At 35.3% G+C, this 18,455-nt stretch overlaps 4 protein-coding genes across 8 annotated transcripts; 2 read left to right on the top strand and 2 right to left on the bottom strand.

The window, feature by feature from the left end:
• Positions 1 to 149: 149 nt before the first annotated feature.
• On the top strand, positions 150 to 8,667 carry LOC112563209 (nucleoporin GLE1-like). 2 transcript variants are annotated; one of them, XR_003098982.1, is made up of 9 exons: positions 150 to 436; positions 897 to 1,111; positions 2,086 to 2,239; positions 3,121 to 3,269; positions 3,947 to 4,007; positions 4,462 to 4,529; positions 4,838 to 5,117; positions 5,328 to 5,392; positions 5,623 to 5,689. XR_003098982.1 is itself a non-coding variant. In XM_025237022.1 (7 exons), exons 1-7 carry the CDS (start codon positions 5,018 to 5,020, stop codon positions 8,044 to 8,046), a joined length of 1,179 nt encoding a protein of 392 aa, XP_025092807.1. In that variant the 5' UTR covers positions 4,869 to 5,017; the 3' UTR covers positions 8,047 to 8,667. The 2 variants fall into 2 exon arrangements, 1 of the variants encoding a protein (XP_025092807.1); XM_025237022.1 differs by lacking the exons at positions 150 to 436; positions 897 to 1,111; positions 2,086 to 2,239; ... (1 more) ...; positions 3,947 to 4,007; positions 4,462 to 4,529 and adding exons at positions 5,928 to 6,031; positions 6,222 to 6,434; positions 7,077 to 7,267; positions 7,608 to 8,667 and having other exon boundaries at positions 4,869 to 5,117.
• LOC112563211 (carbohydrate deacetylase-like) lies at positions 6,411 to 12,716 on the bottom strand. Of its 4 annotated transcripts, XM_025237026.1 has the most exons (7): positions 12,351 to 12,716; positions 11,406 to 11,545; positions 10,490 to 10,589; positions 10,053 to 10,230; positions 9,238 to 9,305; positions 8,724 to 8,777; positions 6,411 to 6,506 (listed from the first exon to the last, which is right to left on the bottom strand). In XM_025237026.1, the coding sequence occupies exons 1-7, from the start codon at positions 12,520 to 12,522 to the stop codon at positions 6,499 to 6,501; spliced, it is 720 nt and encodes a 239-aa protein (XP_025092811.1). In that variant the 5' UTR covers positions 12,523 to 12,716; the 3' UTR covers positions 6,411 to 6,498. The 4 variants fall into 4 exon arrangements, with proteins under 4 accessions (XP_025092811.1, XP_025092810.1, XP_025092809.1 ...); XM_025237025.1 differs by lacking the exon at positions 6,411 to 6,506 and having other exon boundaries at positions 8,637 to 8,777; positions 8,986 to 9,305; positions 12,351 to 12,714; XM_025237024.1 differs by lacking the exons at positions 6,411 to 6,506; positions 8,724 to 8,777; positions 11,406 to 11,545 and adding an exon at positions 11,083 to 11,222 and having other exon boundaries at positions 8,811 to 9,305.
• Positions 12,717 to 12,778: 62 nt separating this feature from the next.
• On the top strand, positions 12,779 to 14,784 carry LOC112563212 (pre-mRNA-splicing factor SPF27-like). Its single transcript, XM_025237028.1, has 3 exons — positions 12,779 to 13,020; positions 13,362 to 13,601; positions 14,235 to 14,784. The coding sequence occupies exons 1-3, from the start codon at positions 12,817 to 12,819 to the stop codon at positions 14,448 to 14,450; spliced, it is 660 nt and encodes a 219-aa protein (XP_025092813.1). The 5' UTR covers positions 12,779 to 12,816; the 3' UTR covers positions 14,451 to 14,784.
• A 151-nt stretch (positions 14,785 to 14,935) lies between these two features.
• On the bottom strand, positions 14,936 to 18,449 carry LOC112563213 (39S ribosomal protein L50, mitochondrial-like). The gene is made up of 4 exons (XM_025237029.1): positions 18,373 to 18,449; positions 17,679 to 17,800; positions 16,441 to 16,576; positions 14,936 to 15,431 (listed from the first exon to the last, which is right to left on the bottom strand). Exons 1-4 carry the CDS (start codon positions 18,436 to 18,438, stop codon positions 15,141 to 15,143), a joined length of 615 nt encoding a protein of 204 aa, XP_025092814.1. The 5' UTR covers positions 18,439 to 18,449; the 3' UTR covers positions 14,936 to 15,140.
• Between the last annotated feature and the right edge of the window lie 6 nt (positions 18,450 to 18,455).

Genomic DNA, 18,455 nt, shown 5'->3' with positions numbered 1-18,455 from the left:
GCGCAGGGATATCAAACAAAAATAGTACACTATCCGCATCACTTGCAAGCTATAATAGTTTGAACCTAAAAGTTTCATTTGTTTCTCAACTGTTGAATTTAACTTTGTAGTATTTTTTTTCCTGTAAGGTTCAGTACATTCTCTTCGCATGCCTCGCTTCAACATCGAGTCTCGCTCAAGTCGAGTTTTGCTACACCCTCGCACTGGCGATACCAGTCCAGGAACTATAAAAAGTATAGAATGGGTTTGCGTTATCTCCCTTTGCATCTTCTCGGGAATGTGTGAAACATTTAGTCCATAGTAGCAGAGTCACAGGCACTACATCTATTGCATGAATAGAAGGTAATTCAAGATGGTAAATGTTGGGGATCAGCTGAAGAAGACGTCAAAAGGACAGCTGTTGTATTCCAGAGACCTAGATGACAAGTCCGTGAAGGTAAATTATGTCAAAAGATCTTCAGATTATAGTAACTGCAAGTTACATGTTAAAAGCACTTTCAAACACCATCTAAATTACAATATTAAGATATCTCAGAACAAGACAGAGGACGCTACTTTCTTCATTAACACATTCAGAGTTTCAGTTTTTTTGCTTTTTTGTGTGCAAAGATTTAAATGTAATGAAGACAGGGTTAAGATCTTTTCTCGTTATTTTAATCAACGACACTCGGGGCCTAAGAGTAGAATCTATATATAGATATTGTAAACATTTAGGGACATAATCCTCTTTAATTTTTAAAAATCATGTTTCTTTGACGCGTTTGAACCCTCTAAAAATTTTTCTCTCTCGCAATGAAAAAAATATTTTAATCATCTGAGTGTTGATAATTATTATGATTAGTAGATGTATACATTATAGGTTATAGTAACAAAACTGATTTATTATTTATTTTCAGATCTTGCTTGAACAATGCTCATCTCCCCCAACCATTTCATCTTTTCATAAGGAAGTTACAGATGTTTCCATTGGCAGTTCCTTTGGTTTACAGGAAAAAGTTGACGAGAAAGGAAAATATGAGGAAAAAGGGCAAAAAGAAGCATACAATGAGGATATGTGCAAAAAAGTCACAGATGACATGCAGGTTAAGCATGCTGACATGCAGGTTGAAAGGTTAGATCTCTTCAGAAAACTTAGCTCTTTAGCAAATCATGAACGATCCCACCAGGTGACATTCATACAAAAAAGATAAAAAAAGGCAATGTATGAAAAGCTGAAAATTTAGGCTGAAATTGTGTGTTCTCTGACATTTGAGTAGGTTTCATGACAAAATAACATGCCACTAGAATCTCAACAAAGAACTGAGATTAAGAAAAAATATAGATTATATTATTATAATGAGTTTTAGACTGGTTGATGCTGCATTGTTTGTGGAATGACTTGCCAGTTCATAACATACTAGCCATGTAAAAATTTAAAGGTCTTGTGGGTGCTAAAAAAGGATGCTAAAAGTATACATCAGTGTACATGTTATTATCTTGATTTTTATCCTTGTTGTTAAGAAATTTTTTTTATCAGTGTCATAATTTTAATGGTTTTATAGACACTAGATGGCAAGTATGTTTCTTATATTTAGTTTATTACAAAATGTCTTGAGAATATCTCTGATCTAGACTCTTAGTTATATGTTTTCAGACTCAAATTGTCAAATTGTTAATTCTTCGTTCATCACACTTCCCCTCCCCTACCTCCCCATCCTGGCAAATGCTTTAATAACAATTATTATACTTCACAAATTCTGGAAGCTACAAACCTGCACATAACACACACAGACATATACAAGAACATCATTCTGTTTAGTAATTTCTGGAAAAGATAAGCTTTAAGGTACTTCTTAGAAGTTTCATGGGCTGGCTATACCTTAAGTGCACTGATAGGCAATTTCAAACTGTGGATATAACTACTTTAAAAGAACACGTCTAAGTGGAAAAAAAGAACGTTGCTTTTTCAAGCGGAAAGATATCCAGAGAGCTTATTTTCTTCATGATTTCTCATACATAATATATACACTTTTCTAGACCATTGGAAAGACAGGAATGGCTTCATTTATTAGGAATAATAATAAGTGTTGTGACCCGTCTTTGCAGCAATGCTAGAAATAGCAAATTACTGCAGGAAAGAAAGACTGAAACAATATGTGATGAATCAAAATCAGAGTTAGAAGAGCAACTGTCACATTTGTTCAACATCAGCCTCACAACCATCAATGAATTAGACAGTGAGTGGGACAACAAAGCTCGGGTAATTACACACAATAAATGAATTTTTTTGTTATATGTTCTTTTGTTCAGAGTATTATGAGTCCTATTAATTTTAATTATACAAGACTATTAAGAAGAACAGTAGGGAGCGAGGCAAAGGACATCCAAACCACATGGGCCCAACTGAAGGGGGCTGCCCAAAACCGGGTCCGCTGGCGAGGTGTTGTTGTGGCTCTGTGCTCATCAAGGAATAACAAGGACTAAACTAACTATTAAGACTTTTTTTTAAGACACCTGTTTTTTGTTTGGACTGTCATACTTTTTTTGCTCAAAGTTTAACAGTGGCTGTAAGAAATGAATGTTTAGAAAATTGGGTTAAATTGTACAATTTTTGTTTGATTAATCTGTTTGGCTATGTGTGCGATTAATCTGTTTGGTTTTGTGTGTGTGTTTTAATGTGCTAAGTAGTGTGTCTTGTTGTTAAGTCACACGAAAAAAGTGGCATTCAAGCAACTATCTATTTGTCGTGGTTATTTAGATCTGTTTTAGTCAAAATAATGCTAAAAGAGAAGACAAAAAAATGCTATTTACTGTTTAGTGAGGCCCAGGAAGCTGAAAATGCAAGTAGTGAAACTGTTTGACAGATGTAGAGCTCGGAGTATTAGTGAGACAGTGTTTCTGTAAGCCAGTTAGATTTGTACTGTTTTTGCTGCCATACTATATGGACCACATTCAGTGTTTGCTTAAAAAAAATTATGGTTGAATTTGAGTAAATCAGATTTTTTATTTTTATTATATTCATTTTGAGTACTCATTGGTTCATTTGATGAAATATTTTTATTCTCTGCCTTGCATGAATCAAGCTTCCAATGATACTGCACATCTTTAATTGCTGCTTTAAAACCTGGTTTCTTTTCCCAGGACTACTTGAGGGAGAAAGAAATTCAGTTTCACAAAAATGACATGGAGCTTAAACAACAGTATGAACAGCATATGGAAGATGCACGCAGACGTGTCATGCAGAAGCCAGTAATCAAGCAAAGTCAGTTTGAGCAAGAACTTAATACAAAGCAAGTATTTTTTATGTTGCATTATAAGCTTTGGGTGGAGGTGGGAGGGTGATGTTTTTCTTTTTAATCAAGTCTAAGCCATGTAATTTGCTAAAGGGAGAAGTTACAATTTAAATGCAGAAAACTCTGTTATGGAAAAGTGTCTGAATCTTAACCTACATATCATTTGTATTATAGCAGGATTGAACTTTCATGTATTAATCTTATTTAATTTTTTAAAATGTTTTTGCTTTTAGAGTAATAGTGATTGTACCAGAACTGCATACCTTTCTGATTTTTTTTTCCCAGACAAGCCTATTTTATAGAATGCAAAATCGTTTGCCTATCAGTTCAAGCATGGAAATCATAAAAGGGAATTTTCTATACTTTGTTATTAAAACTACATGAAAATACTGATTGCTGACTGCCTTTGTTAGAAAAACTTTTTATTCTTCCTTTCCTAGTTGCTTCTGTATTATAATTGAAATAAACCATATTAAGTCATGAAATGACATGTATGTTCACCTGCTTTTAACTCACGAAATCATTATTTGAGAACACTTTTTTGTATATATCATATTGTCTCAATTGGTCTTATTTAAAGTGATGTTAGTACTAAAAATAATAAAATGTGTTATCTTCCAAAGTTTTATTTAAGTAAATGATACAAGACTATGATTTTTTTAATATTCTTCCAGTGAAGGAAAGATTCCACAAACTGTTCAGAAGCTAAGAAAAAGCCACAGTGATTGTACATTGGTAAGAACACACAAAGAAAAAATCTAGACTCAACAGTTCCTACAAGTTGTGGAAAAGAATACAAAAATCATGATAGACCACAACAATGAAGCAAATTTCAGCAACAAAAAAAAGTGTGGCTAAGCATATTGAGGTTCATGCTGGAAACTTTGTTGATCCTCACTCAGGAATATGCCTTATGTGAACATGCATGCTGAAGAATTAATATAGTGCAAAGCATCTCTTTGCATTATTGTGAAACTTTAATATACTAAACATATTTATAGTTTTTGTCAGTATAGTTCTTGTCTGCATAAATAAATGTCTGCGCAATGAGCATTCTTTGGAATGGATACCTGCGCATTACAAATCGACATCATCATCATCAAATATTCTTTCTTTATGTCATGTTTTAAAGATGTTTTCTTTAAAGTATTTACATAGTGTGTTAGTTAACATTATGCACAATTTGCAGAGACAAGATGCTCGTATAAAAGAAGTAGAAGAACTAAACCAGACCCTTAGGCAAGAAATGGTTAAAAGGTAGGTATACATTTTGCTGGCAACAAAGACACTTATGTCAGGAAAAACAGCATCATTTCTACATGCTGATTCAGTACATGAATGGCTTGGCATTTTGACTTGGCTGTTTAACTCTGAGTTAGATAAAGCTTCCTGAAGTTGGTGGGAACTGCAAATGCAAAAGCAACAAATGCAGCACGCAGATACATGAATAGCTGTCATTGTATTAATGTCTCAAAGAATTTAATTTCCTCAAGCTTTAATAATTTGATGATTGATAACTTGTCATATTGAATTATTATCATGTTTGTCAACATGATGTTTTGCAGACAAGAGTTAGAAAGGAAGATTGCAAGCATTCAAAAACTTGCTCAGGAAATTCAAGAAGTGACTAGCTTGTTACAGTCTTCTATTGATGGCTGCCAATACAAGAATCACTTGGGACTTGATGTTGAGAAAAGCAAGACCTGGGCAACAGTGTTGCTAAAGAAGTTGAGATTCTTGCAAACATGGCTGGAAAAAATGGAGACGATGATGAAATTTTACACAAATTGAAACAGTTCAAAGATAGCACCCAGAATTTTGGTGATTTAATAAAAAAGGCCATAGGTAATAAAACATATTGGCAAGAAAATTTTCTTTTTTTAATATTTACCTTTTTTTTAAAGTTTTTGCTGTCTAATAATATAGGAATGCAACGTGTTACAGAAAAATAGATATCTGACACAGAGATTGTGCATCATTAATATGTGTATGTGTGAACATAAGTGTGTTTTTAAATATAAATAAATATTCATCTGCACATGTTTATCTTTTAAGTGACAGCAGAAGAGAAAGGCAAAGAGGCAGAGGTTTCAAGGCAGTTGATTCAGTCAGCACCTCAGGTGAGTTAATAATGATAATAGTAGATTTAATTAGTTCATGTTTGCACGGTACAGTAAACTTCATGCTCCTTACACAGATCAAAAAATAGTTAAATACAGGTTCATGTACAGAGTTGTGCATGCAGTTGGAAATGTTACACTTAAAATTAAATTTTCTGTAAAATTTCACTTGAGACCATGTGCTTCAACCCTCATGTCAAAATTACAATGTGAATTATTTTGTTCTGCAGCTAGCTCAGCCACAAAAAACAGCTGTAGAGGTGCAGCCAACAGCAGCTGATGCATCTCATACTGAAGGTAATACAGTTGACAAATAATTAGCTCTATACCCTGGTGATAGCAGCTTGTATAAAAATCCAATGCATATAAAAAGACAAGTTCCTTTCCCACTCTGCAGGTTGCATAGGTATGGTACAATGTTGTCTGATTAGAGAAATTCATGTACATATAATTTGTGTATTTTTTTTTTAGATAGCTTGTTGGTTGTAAAGCTGTCTTTTCAGAACTGGTGCATGGTTATTATGCTTTTATGCAGAAAAAGTCTTAGTGGAGGTGACAAAAGAGTTTGAGAAGAGGAAAGAGCTTATTGTGCAAATTAACAGCAAACTCGAGCCATTCATTAAAAACAAAGACCAGCAGGTAAGGCGAGCCACTTTTGGGATTATCTCTGCCTTACACTATTGGTGAATTATGTTTTTGTATTTAAAAATGCCCAGCCATTAATGGCTTTTTATCTCAACCTGTAGGCATTGAGTCTGCCTAATAGTATTAATGACAAACTGGACTGTTTAGTAAAATGAACAATGCATTTTTTGTGTGAAAACTTCAGATGAAGAAATTTCGCTTTGAGCTACAAAAAGCAGTCAACACACCTGTGAATGCTATATCTCCAGTGAGCAGAGCTCATCTTTTGGACATACTTAAGCGACTACAGACACTGCTTAGAGGCCAAGTAGTTCATGTTTCAGACAAGTCAATATCAGCCTGTTCAGTACCAGAAGGCATTGATTTCTGCAAAAATCTTGTTGCAAGGATGATAGCTGTGAGTAACTTACGCTGATTATTTACAATGCAGCCATACTTCCATTTATGTCCGCAATCAGTCTTCAAAACACTGTACATAAAGAAACCATACAAGTTTGGAGATCAAAGTAGACTACTTTATCTATCTCAGACTCAGCCAAGACTACAAGACTGGAATTACCTCAAAATTAAACTCTAAATAAAGTTTAACCTCGCAGATCATGTTTAACAAATAGTAAAAGAAATTTTTCATGCTACTTATTAACTGAAGTTGATTTAAAATTATTGGTAGACGGTAGTTTTGACAAGCAGTTAGAGAAGTTCACATGAGCTTTCATTGCTCCTTCCAGGTGCAAAGGATGCACATAAATGGACATGCAAATGTCTGCACTGAAATGTTGCAGTTTATGCTGAATTTAAAAATTTTATAATAAATCTGAAATAACGTTTCTTAATGTCTCTTCCCCTCTTTACTTTTCAAATAGAATTTTTGTGCTTTGTGTAAAACAGACAGTAGAAAGCATATTCGATCAAAAATCTAAAGCAAATAAGTTGTTTGCTTCAGAGAGGTACCTGTCTATGAAGATGTGATAAAACTTATTAAGATTATATAAATTGCAGAACTTCCTTTAGCTGAAAATTTTTTTCTGTGTCCCTGAAGCGCAAGGCAGAAGAACAAGTGTCATCAAACCATGAGTCAGCATTTGCTATCGCAGCCATTGCTGTAGGTTTGTGGGCAGAATTCACGGAAGTTGGGGAGCTGTTAATGAGTCACCTGCAGGAATTGTGTCCATATGTAATACCATATTACCAACCTCGCCTTCCAGGACAATCATCAGCAGACTATCATAGGTACATTTTTTTTGGAATGGACATTTAGAATAGAAATTTTTTAAAAATCTTTAATGTTGAGAAAACAAAGTTGAGAAAAGTATAACATGGCCTTGTAAAGACTATTGCATAACATTTGCCCATCAAGCATAGTTCATTAATTCATCAAGATATTTATCAGTAACATACAAACTGCTAATGAATGTGTGATCTTTGTTTAACCTTCACATATCTATTTCAAAAACAAACAAATAATGTGACATTGTGCAACATTTACAAAACAATGTGATTAATGTTCACAACCATTAACTTTTATTAGCATATTCAAAGTTCTAGTTTGCAAAAGTCTTGTCATTTGCAGGGCTCTTGGCTACAAGGTAGATGAAGATGGTACAATAGAACAACAGGACAAGTTCCTCAAACGGATGTCAGGAGTTATACGCCTTTATGCTGCTATCCTAATCACCTCCCCACCCCAAAAGGTTCCTCACCCTCACGGACTTGAGTATGCATGGATCTGGCTTAGTCGGGCGCTAAACCTTCATCCTAACCCAGACATAACTGCTACTGCCATCTATGACATTCTGCAGGTGACAGGTCATGCACTGCTGAAGGCCTACCGTGTACAGTTTGTCAAGTTGTTGTACTTCATTCTCAAGTCATATTTGCCCAAACTGAAGGATGTAGCTGCCAACAGTGGTCCTGTTAGCCGTTTGGAGATATTCTTGGAAACAACAATGAAAAATAGTGGGATGATTGCCTTACCAGAAGGGTACATACCACCAGAATTTTGGAACTAGGAAAGGCACAGTTTGCCTGTGCACATCTGAAATTTAGGGTGTCAATCTTGGGTGTACTTACTCTGCAAACAGCCCTAGTTCTGTTGGGTTTTTCATACCTGATACATTAAACAGAATTAAATATATCAGAGGTGGCATAGACATTTGCACAAAATGCCACAACACAGCTTTCTCTGACAAGTAGTAGTTCTGGAAGAACCATAATGTATTAAGTATGCTTTACGCTAGAGCAGAAGTGATGGGTTCAAGACCCAGTCTGGCTACCTTTTTTTACAGAAGGTAAACAATGGAAGGAGGTTGGACTCCACATGCATGCATTGGACACTGGATTTTTCACTGTTCCTTTCAGAAGTAGGATATAGAACTTTTACTTTTTGAAGAACCTTTTAACTTAAAATAGCAAATTTGAGCTACTTGTTTATTAATTTATATTGATGCAGTTTGTACAGACATGACATGGCTGCATTCATGTTTAAGATTTTTAACAATGTCACTTGTGATTATATGTCTAAATTGCATCGGTGTGAATCTTCATACTTCACTGTGATAGTGAAGATAGGAGATGCAAGACGGGACTATATTTTTGTGAGACGCTATAAAAATAAACATATAAAGAAATTATTTTTTTCTCAGAATTACCCATGGAATCAAGAATGAAATCATAATGTGATGCTAACCGCTGTTTTGCAGCCCTATGCTCCACTGGGGGCGAACAGGAACAAGAAGAAAACCTGTGTAAAAATCGTTAGGAAAAAATCATTTAGGCACCAGATTGAAAACAAGGCTTGTACTTCAGCCGGCTCTACATGTGTTTCTCATTTCCCTTCCTCTGGTCAAAATCATTCTTACCTGCCCTAAGCTAAAAGTTTGGCCTTTAAATTTAACGACATTTAACCCTTTTACTATGTGAAACTACACTCTTGAAGATGTTTTAAGTACCTCTTTATTTTAAGGACTCCAGACACTGGTGGTAAGACATCAGCATAATTCCATTCTTCTTGTAAAATTGTGCCATATCCTCACTCTCCAGGACAGATTTCTCATATTCTCGGTCAGATGACTGCGAAAAGTCATCTGGGCCTTCTCCACAACCTCCATCCCCTTGGCATGCAAAGCCTGGATGACTCATCAGCTCACATGTGACAGTCTGGTTAATTAAGTTAGGTACAGAGTCAAAAGCCCTTGTAATACCTGTCTGAAGCCGCTCAATGCTCATATTGCATCCCATTGTTGCAAGTCCAAAGAACAGGTCTGATTCCCTGTGCACCCCACAAAAAAATTGTTAAAACCTGGTTAATTTTCATTCAATAAATTTGTCACAAAGAAACAAAAATCCAATTTTTAATTTCATGTTAAAGATTGTTAACCTCACCAGACTCAGGTAACTGCCTACCCCAACCTATTTTATGGCAAATTTGCTTTACAAATTTGAATGAAAGCCAGACTTGTCACCAGTTTGTGCAGATATAAGACATAAGAAAGCAAACTTTCCAACCAATCACTACAAGTTTTAGCTAAGTTTAAGAGAGAGTGTGTAGGTGCAGTAAGTCCTCAGTGTCATCAACAGCTTTTTGGAAACTATAAATTTATACAAAATGACAATGAAACTAATTTTACCAAAGGCTAATTGATATATATATATGTGTAAACAAGTTAAGTTATTCCACCCCTGGTGAATTCTGTTCATAAAAACATTCCCATTGTCTTAAAAACTTCTAAATAAAGCCCCCAAACGTGGGAGGAACTAAGAGTACCCATGTACACATAGTGAGTACATGCAAACTCCACACAGATCCTGGTCCTGGCCGGGAATCACTATACATATGTGAGTAAAGCAGAGGCACACTGTTTGCAGCATTTGGCTTCAATTACATAAAGCACAGAATAATTAGACGTAACAGTTGTACAGTTTTTCTCTCTGATCATGTGATATTTTTGACTGCTATCTACATAGATGTGAATGTATGTTTCAAGAAAGCATTCTGACAATCTAAACTCAAATTTACCAAATGTTGTGAGCTTTAAATATTGGCCTCGCTCTTGCAGCATCATCACTAAATGTGAAGAGAATCTTTTCCCATGGTTCTCCAAGCCATGAGACTTCCTTCAAGTTTTTCTCATAAGGAACCCGAGTTGCTTGAATATGATGCTCTTCCAGAACTTCAGCAAAAACTTCTGATAAACCTTTGAAAGAAAATCCAAAAGAAAATTATTTCATGACTACTGTATTATCTGCTTTTTATTTATTTTTTTTAAAGACTGATTTATACCCATCTTCAGACAATGACTCTTTACCTGCCACGTAGCAGAATATTAAGATATATCTCCTGTACATGACTAAACAGAATTTTAAATTATTCACATATTATTTAATTGTAACAGTGCAAAGAAAGAAAGTCTCATGGGAGTAAATCTAGGATCATTCTGAGATGGTCTCTTTCACCTGGAATGATATGAGCATGCTGGTGACCATCGACATACACTGGTTTGCTGCCAATCAACTCCTCATATCTCTTGATCTGGGCATTCATCTCCTCTCTTACCTGAAAAAAAGAGATAAAATTTCAGGTTAGATATACTTTTTATCATCTAATCACCCTCTTGATCATTTTTAATGTGAATTATTTAACCATCATTCTTATGACCATTTTGGGTAGCCATGTAAGACAGAAAGTCAACTAAATTGAACACAGAAATATGAAAATTTATCCATTTGTCCAAAGCATCCATTGAAAATTGACAATGTTTTTCAAGTTAACAGAATCAAACAGAAGAATTATGTTGGTGCATATGCCTTGTGCCCCACAGTCTGGCCCCAACCCCTAAAGTAGACATTGTATGGTCAGAATAAGCTTATGTCTATTAGGTGCAACAGAGCAGTAACCAGACATTAACATGCCTACATATTTCTTCACTGGACTGTGCTAGTAATACTGATATTATACATGGCACATACTATACAGAAACAGTACTGAAAAATTAAAATAATGTAGATATATGGTGAAAGCAGCATATTGAATGAGGACAACCTCTGACCTCAGCAATGTTGATCACACTTTTTTGTACGGCTGCTGGTAGACCATGCATACCAAGAAAATGACCATTCTCATTGGTAAGAGTCTCATAAGGGGAACCAGTATTTACCGGAATGCCTTCAGTTATATTTAGATGTAATCCTGATTAGAAATACAGCAGAAAAATATATAAAAATATCTGCAATCTCTTTCAATAGGGATTTAAAAATTAATATGTACAATCTAAAAGGAGTAAAGACTAACCAACATCCAAGGCCTACATATAAGGATAAGAATCTTGCGACTCAAGCGACTATCATGTGCTACAAGTACCCCTATACTGACCTCTTGACAGTCTATTATTTTATCAAGAACAGCTTGACGAAGACCTTGTTTGCCTAAGAAAAATCCCTCCTTGTCTGTGATGGTAGTGTATTTGTTGGATTTATTTACTGGTGCCCCCTCAGTGATGTTGAAATGAAGCCCTTAAAATAAGTTAATACATTTTTTAAATGTCAATGGCATAAAGCACAAACAATTATCAATTTATTGTCTTGTGAGAAGTTCATGTACAAATATGTTGCTACCAGGCAAGAAAAATATGCAGACAAAATTTACAAACAAAAGAGGGAGTCTTCATACTTTATTTACTACATAAGATTTAATGCTGATTTCTGAAACACATAAATATTAATTATTGCCCCAAATCACCCCAAACAGAACTGCACATGCCTGAACAGTCTCACTCACTCTTACTCTCACACACAGACATACACTCTCTTTCACACACAAACACTCTCTCACACACAGGCTAGTCAAGCCTTGTTTAGAATTATGGGCAGAGGATTGATGCTCCTCTTTGCCCTGCCAGTTAATAACTTGTGCACCCTTGACACCTGCATTGTTATCCACTGAAGAATACTATGGAATGTCTGTTTTTATATACTTCTATCCAAATTTTAACATCATAGTTTACTTAAAAAAAAGGAAACATAAATGCAGTTCGCTTTCCCATGTTAAAAAATAGGCACCAGCAAGAAAAGAATTACAGTAGTTGTCTGTTTGATGCCTTAGTAGAGACGGTAAACCTGAAAGAAATCTAAATGCAATCCACTCAAAGTCAGCATGAAAGTATAACGAAAACCTATACATAAACATAAATAAGGTTATTTCTACTGCACAACAATGCATGTCAACATAAATAGCATCCAGTAATAATGCATGCTTCTTCAAAATGTTTGTGGAAAAGCTAAAATAGGTAGCGTAAAATGCTCAGTGTTGTAGGTTTACCCGTCGGCAGGCCATATTTTAGAGCCAGATGAGCAGCATCGGCAGCTGCTATTCCATTCACCATCAACGATGAGTTAGTAATAGCTCCTCTTTGAAAACACTCGATGATTCCGCGATTACGTTCAACATTGTAACCCATGTCGTCTGCTGTTATGATCAGTCGTTTGGCCATCTTTACATTGCGTTACATGTCTTCAGGGGCAGAAGTAAACCCCAATGTCATCAAGTTAGGTGATGCAAAAACTGATAGCGCAACCTAAATGTAAAAAGAGATAAAGATATCCCACATGGCTGGGGGAAGGCCAAGGTTTGCACTGTCACCGTGTACCACAAGAACACAAGGATCTCCGTATTGAATGATGCCCCTTGTTAACTCTTCTGGTACAGAAAATCCACGAAGCTTGAATGATGCCCCTTGTTAACTCTTCTGTTACAGAAAATCCACGAAGCACTAGGATCCAGAAAAATGGCAGGCGAAGTGGTTGTAGATGCGTTACCTTATTACGATCAAGGTTATGATGAACCTGGTGTGCGCGATGCAGCGGTCGCACTTGTGGAAGAAGAAACAAGAAGGTACAGGCCCACTAAAAATTACTTAGACTACTTGCCAGCGCCAAACTACCATGCATTTGAGACAGAAATTTTGAAGAATGAAATGGAACGCGTTCAGGTGAGTATAATAACAAGATGTGTAATTCAGATTTAATAGATATTTCGATCGTTCTTAAGTAGAAAGAAGAATTGTTAATTAAAGCATTAACTTCATTGAGGGACCTTTTCTCCACATATCAAATCAAAAGCGATTTATAAACTGCATCTGAATGGACACCTTCCTCACTAAGTAAAAAAGGAGTAAATTTTATGAATTTTTGAGTATAAGGTTTTATTAAGAAATGTAACCGCTCAAAGCTGCTGATTTTGTAAATTGCAATAATGTGAAAACCTTGGGTATAGAAGGAAATGTGCTGTGAGTATTGTTTTAAATTTAACTTTTACGCATTACAAAAACAGGCTCGTCTTCCAATGGAGATGCTGAGTATGAAGCGGTATGAGCTGCCTCAACCACCAGCTGGAAAAATGACTGATGTGGCTGCCTGGCAAGAATGTGTAGATAATTCTCAGGCGCAGCTAGAACATCAGGCACTTAGGATTCTGAACTTGGAATTGATGGCTGATTTTGGAGTTCCAGGATGGAAGGCATATAATGAAATTCTGGTTTCCATGATTGAGAAGGCTCAAAAGCAACTACAGGTGTGGGTTTTTTTTTGTTGATTTTGTTGTCGTGAAGTTTGTTTCACATTTGCTGTCTTTCTGATCAGCTTATACCACTTTCATCTGCCAGATATCAGATGGGATAAGTTTGGCTGCTACTCTCTCTGGAATGCTTTGCCACCATCTTTTTGCAAAAGTATAACCTTTTTAGAGTTAAAATTTTCAAATTCAAGGAATACTTTCAGTAGCTGGTGGCTTTCTCTTCCTTTAACTTGATGTATGTTTGCTTGGGATAGAAATTATCATGCCAAATGATGCTCATATTAGCTATAACACCTACACTGTTGCCTTGGCTTTGTCTGCATGAAAGTTCCTGATGTCATTCACTGCAGTCACTTGTTAGTGGATTCAAGGCCTCAGCTATATTCCAGATAGCAAAACCCAGGACTGCTTTTTTGTTTACATTCAAGATTTTGACTACACTAGTTTTTCTTGTAATTTGTCATGCTAGATGTTGCTTCTCTTAACTTACCATCGCCCATCTAGCGTGTATTTTCTTGTGTTTTCCCCTTGTTCACTTTTTACTTACATTTGCTATTGAACTGCACTTAAAGTTGTCACAAATGAAAAATAAGAGATAATGTGAAAAATATTTTCTATGAATTTTATCAGGATTTGAGGAAGAAGATCCAAGAAGTGAATTGGCAACGGAAAAATGAACAGACTCAGGCAGGCAGTAAATTACGTGAGTTGGAGACCTCGTGGGTAGGACTGGTCAGTAAGAACTATGAGATAGAACGGGCTTGTGTTGAGCTAGAGAAGGAAATTGCTGACATGGAAGAACGTAATGCCAAAATGGACAAGCTGAACAGTGGACGCGTGGATTGAAATGAAGTGGATTCTGGAGTTAAATGTATATTGTCCATGAACAGTTTTTTACACATTTCATTTATAATGAATGAAGTAACAAAATGCATCACTTTTACAAATGTGATGGCTAGATCTTCAGGTGCACCAAATATTATGGAAAGCTGTCAATTTGCATGGTCTGGTACAGTAATTTGTTTCCCAAGTTAGGGACTGAAGCTAGCAATCATAGCAAGTTTTGCTGCTGTTGCAGTTAATGCTTGCAGTCAATAGATCCAGGAGGAAAAAGCATTGCTTTAAATTTTTTTGTTATTTACTACACTTCAAAATTAATCCAAATAAATCTTGAAATAAATGATATTGGTTACTTAAGTGTGGCTGTGGATGCCTAGGATGCCTGTTGTTTGCTCTTGAACATATCAAAGGTAATTAGTTTTGCATTAAATTTTCCTTTTCAGAATGCATGCCTTCAAGTGGGATAACAAAATAAGAGAGCACACAGATCGTTAAACACAAAGTATACATTTATGAATGTTGGTCTCTGTACATTTGTTTCAATTCAATAGTGTATTGCCTATTATGATCTTTGAAAAAAAATGGTTTTGTCAACAATTAGTAAAGAAACATATTTCTTTGGTGAATTACTAAATACAATGCTGTTGCAACATTCACAACATTTCCATCAATGTAAATATTTAGAGATTTCTTATATCAGTCATTTTTCCCATATTTTTTTCTGTACCTAATACTTTTGACTATTGTGGGCCGGTCAGGAAATGCTGAAATTCCCCCAAACATAGTGTCTGTGGCTGGGTCAAAACGTAAAGCCTCCAGTTGAATGTGGACATTAGGAGGTAGGTCCAATTTTGCAAGGTCTTCATACTTGGAAGTATCTTTCACTGGTTTATTGAAGAATGCAAGAGCATCTCCAATAGAATGGAGGCTAGCTAGATCAACGTTTGGGATGTTGTGATCAAACTCTGCTATCAATCGTGTCAAAATCTGAAAAGAAATGAAATTTCAGATAGTTACACACAAAAATGAGTTAAACTTATTAGTGATCATATAATAATCTTAATACTTGTATAAAAACAGCATTTTTTCTTTAACACAACATAGAACATTTGGCTCCTGTCATATGTTTGCTTTGAGATTAAAACAATTTAAACTTAAATTTTGATCATCCAAGCGATCAAATTTCTGACAAATTCACAACTGTCTAGACATGTCTGTGTTTTTTTTTTTGGCATATAAGCTATAACTGTGAGAGTAAGCAATTTAAAATAAGTTTGAAAAGAAACACACAAAAAAAGCAAATGACACAGAATGATTTCTGCTGACACATCTTAACTGAAAATAATAGACTGAAATCCTGACAGATTGGGTGCAGTGCATTCACCTGACAGTAATCTGGATATGCAATAATAATTTAATTTGTAAAGTGCATTTGCTTGTGTTCAGGCAAGTTTGATGCACTGTGCATGAAAGAACGAAATGACAGTTAACATTGAATTAATCATGAACATCCAAAACTAGATGACACCATGGCAAACATGAGCAAAGTGTTTGGGTGAAAATATGGGGTAGGTGGAAGGTTGGTTTTGAGACCAGACTTGAAAGCCTTAGATGTAGACAGTTTAAAAAGAAAGAGAATATGCAAACACAAGATTTAGATAATAATAATGATGATTTCTACTGCACTTTTCCAAAGATTTGCTCTGAGCACGTTGCATAAATAATATATTGACTGAATCATCAACTATGCACCCATATTCTCACATAACAGACACGCTCACTTCTACAACACATACAAAGTAAATTATAGACAAGCATTATGCACGCTTGTGGTCAGGATAGACTTATGGTGAAGTCATCATTCTCAAAAGATGAGTCTTAAGAGTGGGATCACTCTTGTGAGAAAGAAGGGGATTAGGAGTGTTTGCGTTTATGTTGTAAAGAAGCTTACAATGATAACTGCATTTTTCACACAGCGAATACAAAAAAAACTAACCTTAAATTTAATATTGTTGTTTTCAAAGACATAAGTTTTCCAATCTTTAATATCCCCACACACTTCTCTGGTAATTTGTTCAACACGCTCTTCAACATCTGCTGGTGGTGTGTAGCCTGCAACTGTCTGTAGGCCTCTATGATGAAAGATATAACATACATAAATTTATATATTTTAAAATGTTTTATAAAACCAGAATTTCAATGTAATTATCAGATAATCATTTATGAATGTAGAAATAATTATTTACATAGCTTCAACTTCTTGAAGTTAAATAAAGTTGATAAGCACTATATAAACACAAAATCCTGCCAAGTTGATTCTACACACATATATATATATCCATAGCAATAACAGATCAAAATATGGAAAACAAAAAAGTAATTCTTAAAAAAAATTATCATCTGTTGTTTAGAGCTCCTAAAGGTAGAACCACCCATCACTGCAATCATTTATCCCAGCTGCAGCCAAGACGTACAACTGACTCCTGAATAAGATGCACATGTATGCAGATGGCATTAAACCTTTTCCTTTTTCCTGTCCAAATATGCATATTTTGGAACTAATGTATAACTGTTTTCCATTACAGGTGCCAGTGTAAGGAATCGCATATAGTCAGTTTATACTTCTTCAAATAAATTGTGTCAACATTTTATATAAAGCAGAATTATCATGTTATCGTTGATTTCTTTGACCAATTTCCTGGAGAAAATTAATAAAGATATTTTATATCATATTGTGAAAATCCCACAAGTAAACGGGCTCAAATAAAAAGCGAAGAGCCCATACCCTAGTATGGTATAATAGATGCAATGAATGTAAGTGGTTCCTCATGTCTGGCATAAGGAAGGTGGAGCCAAGCCCTTTCTTTTTACCACCTTTTACTCTCTTGAAAAAATAAGGTACCCATTGCTGCAGGAAAGCCTTGGGTGGACAGGGGGAGTTTACCAAGCACAGGACTGAACAAGCAGACTTCAAATCCACAACTGAGGTGCATTAACTACCACACCACAAAGCCTCCCCAAAATTTTGTATATGCTACTACAACTAATTCAGATTCAGTTTTTATTTTCTTGGCTCTAGTATTATCCATTGTTATCATTAAACATAGCAAGTGATTTATGACCTTTTATTTTGGAGGAAGGGAGCATGTAACTGACACTTTATTAATTAGCATAAACATATATCACAAAACATATCATAAAGGTCTGCTAGTGTTATTCCTGAATATTACATACATCTTTTTTTTAAGAATTTTTGTAGTGGGTGTAGTCTGCAGTCTTTCATCTTCCAGAGCAACCTTGTCTTGTGGCAGTCGCTCATCTTTCTTTTTCCAGAAGAATGCTGTTCTCATCCATGTCTTGTAGGACATCAAGAAAATAAGAAAATGTGACAAATGCACTGTGTGTCCACTTTACATAATTAAGCACATTGAAAAATATCAAAGAAAATTAACAATGACTAGTTCTCTACTGCTGGTTTCGATATCTCTATACTAACATCCATTTCACTCACAATTATTCGAGAAAAACAAATGATGATTGGTGATGTGTAAATCGTTATTAATGTCGTACTTTATTTTATCACAGAAAACAATTTAAACATACAGAAATAGAAGTAGGTGCAAATGAGATACACAAATGGCACTTGCGACGTCATGTTAACATCTATTGCAAACAATTCCATTGAATAAAGGGCAATGGGGTGCAAAGTTGCGTGTCGTAAGTAAACTGCCTTTTAATAAACCGAGCAAATACATCTGTATATAAATTATATACTTCTTATAGTCGGTACTTAAACTAAGTTTAAGTTCGATCCGGTACACTCATGGCGTCGCATACCAATCGAATAGCCCATTTGTCGCTAAATTCTTTAGAAAACATAATGACAGCATATAAGACCCAACTGTGTTGCCTCATGAATGTTACATACATTCCATGGACTTTTTACAGCCGCATGACCTCCTCGGCAAACCTTTAGTAACACAGACGCAGACATCTTGATAAAGGGAAATT

Source organism: Pomacea canaliculata, linkage group LG4 (assembly GCF_003073045.1).
Source record: "Pomacea canaliculata isolate SZHN2017 linkage group LG4, ASM307304v1, whole genome shotgun sequence".
Lineage (NCBI taxonomy): Eukaryota > Metazoa > Mollusca > Gastropoda > Architaenioglossa > Ampullariidae > Pomacea > Pomacea canaliculata.
The sequence above is the reverse complement of the archived record's forward strand: the minus strand, read 5'-3'. Positions and strand labels throughout refer to the sequence as shown.

Coding starts and splice junctions, on each gene's coding strand:
- LOC112563211 (XM_025237024.1), bottom strand. CDS start 12,522: ATGGCCAAACGACTGATCATAACAGCAGACGACATGGGTTACAATGTT. Junction 10,590..11,082: donor GTGTGATCAACATTGCTGAG/GTCAGAGGTTGT, acceptor TCTTTTTTTCAG/GTAAGAGAGGAGATGAATGC. Junction 9,306..10,052: donor TTTAAAGCTCACAACATTTG/GTAAATTTGAGT, acceptor TGGGGTGCACAG/GGAATCAGACCTGTTCTTTG.
- LOC112563212 (XM_025237028.1), top strand. CDS start 12,817: ATGGCAGGCGAAGTGGTTGTAGATGCGTTACCTTATTACGATCAAGGT. Junction 13,021..13,361: donor ATGAAATGGAACGCGTTCAG/GTGAGTATAATA, acceptor TTACAAAAACAG/GCTCGTCTTCCAATGGAGAT. Junction 13,602..14,234: donor AGGCTCAAAAGCAACTACAG/GTGTGGGTTTTT, acceptor GAATTTTATCAG/GATTTGAGGAAGAAGATCCA.
- LOC112563209 (XM_025237022.1), top strand. CDS start 5,018: ATGGCTGGAAAAAATGGAGACGATGATGAAATTTTACACAAATTGAAA. Junction 5,118..5,327: donor TTTAATAAAAAAGGCCATAG/GTAATAAAACAT, acceptor TTATCTTTTAAG/TGACAGCAGAAGAGAAAGGC. Junction 7,268..7,607: donor TCATCAGCAGACTATCATAG/GTACATTTTTTT, acceptor TGTCATTTGCAG/GGCTCTTGGCTACAAGGTAG.
- LOC112563213 (XM_025237029.1), bottom strand. CDS start 18,438: ATGTCTGCGTCTGTGTTACTAAAGGTTTGCCGAGGAGGTCATGCGGCT. Junction 17,801..18,372: donor CTGTAAAAAGTCCATGGAAT/GTATGTAACATT, acceptor ATGTCCTACAAG/ACATGGATGAGAACAGCATT. Junction 16,577..17,678: donor AAAATTCTTAAAAAAAAGAT/GTATGTAATATT, acceptor CTTTCATCATAG/AGGCCTACAGACAGTTGCAG.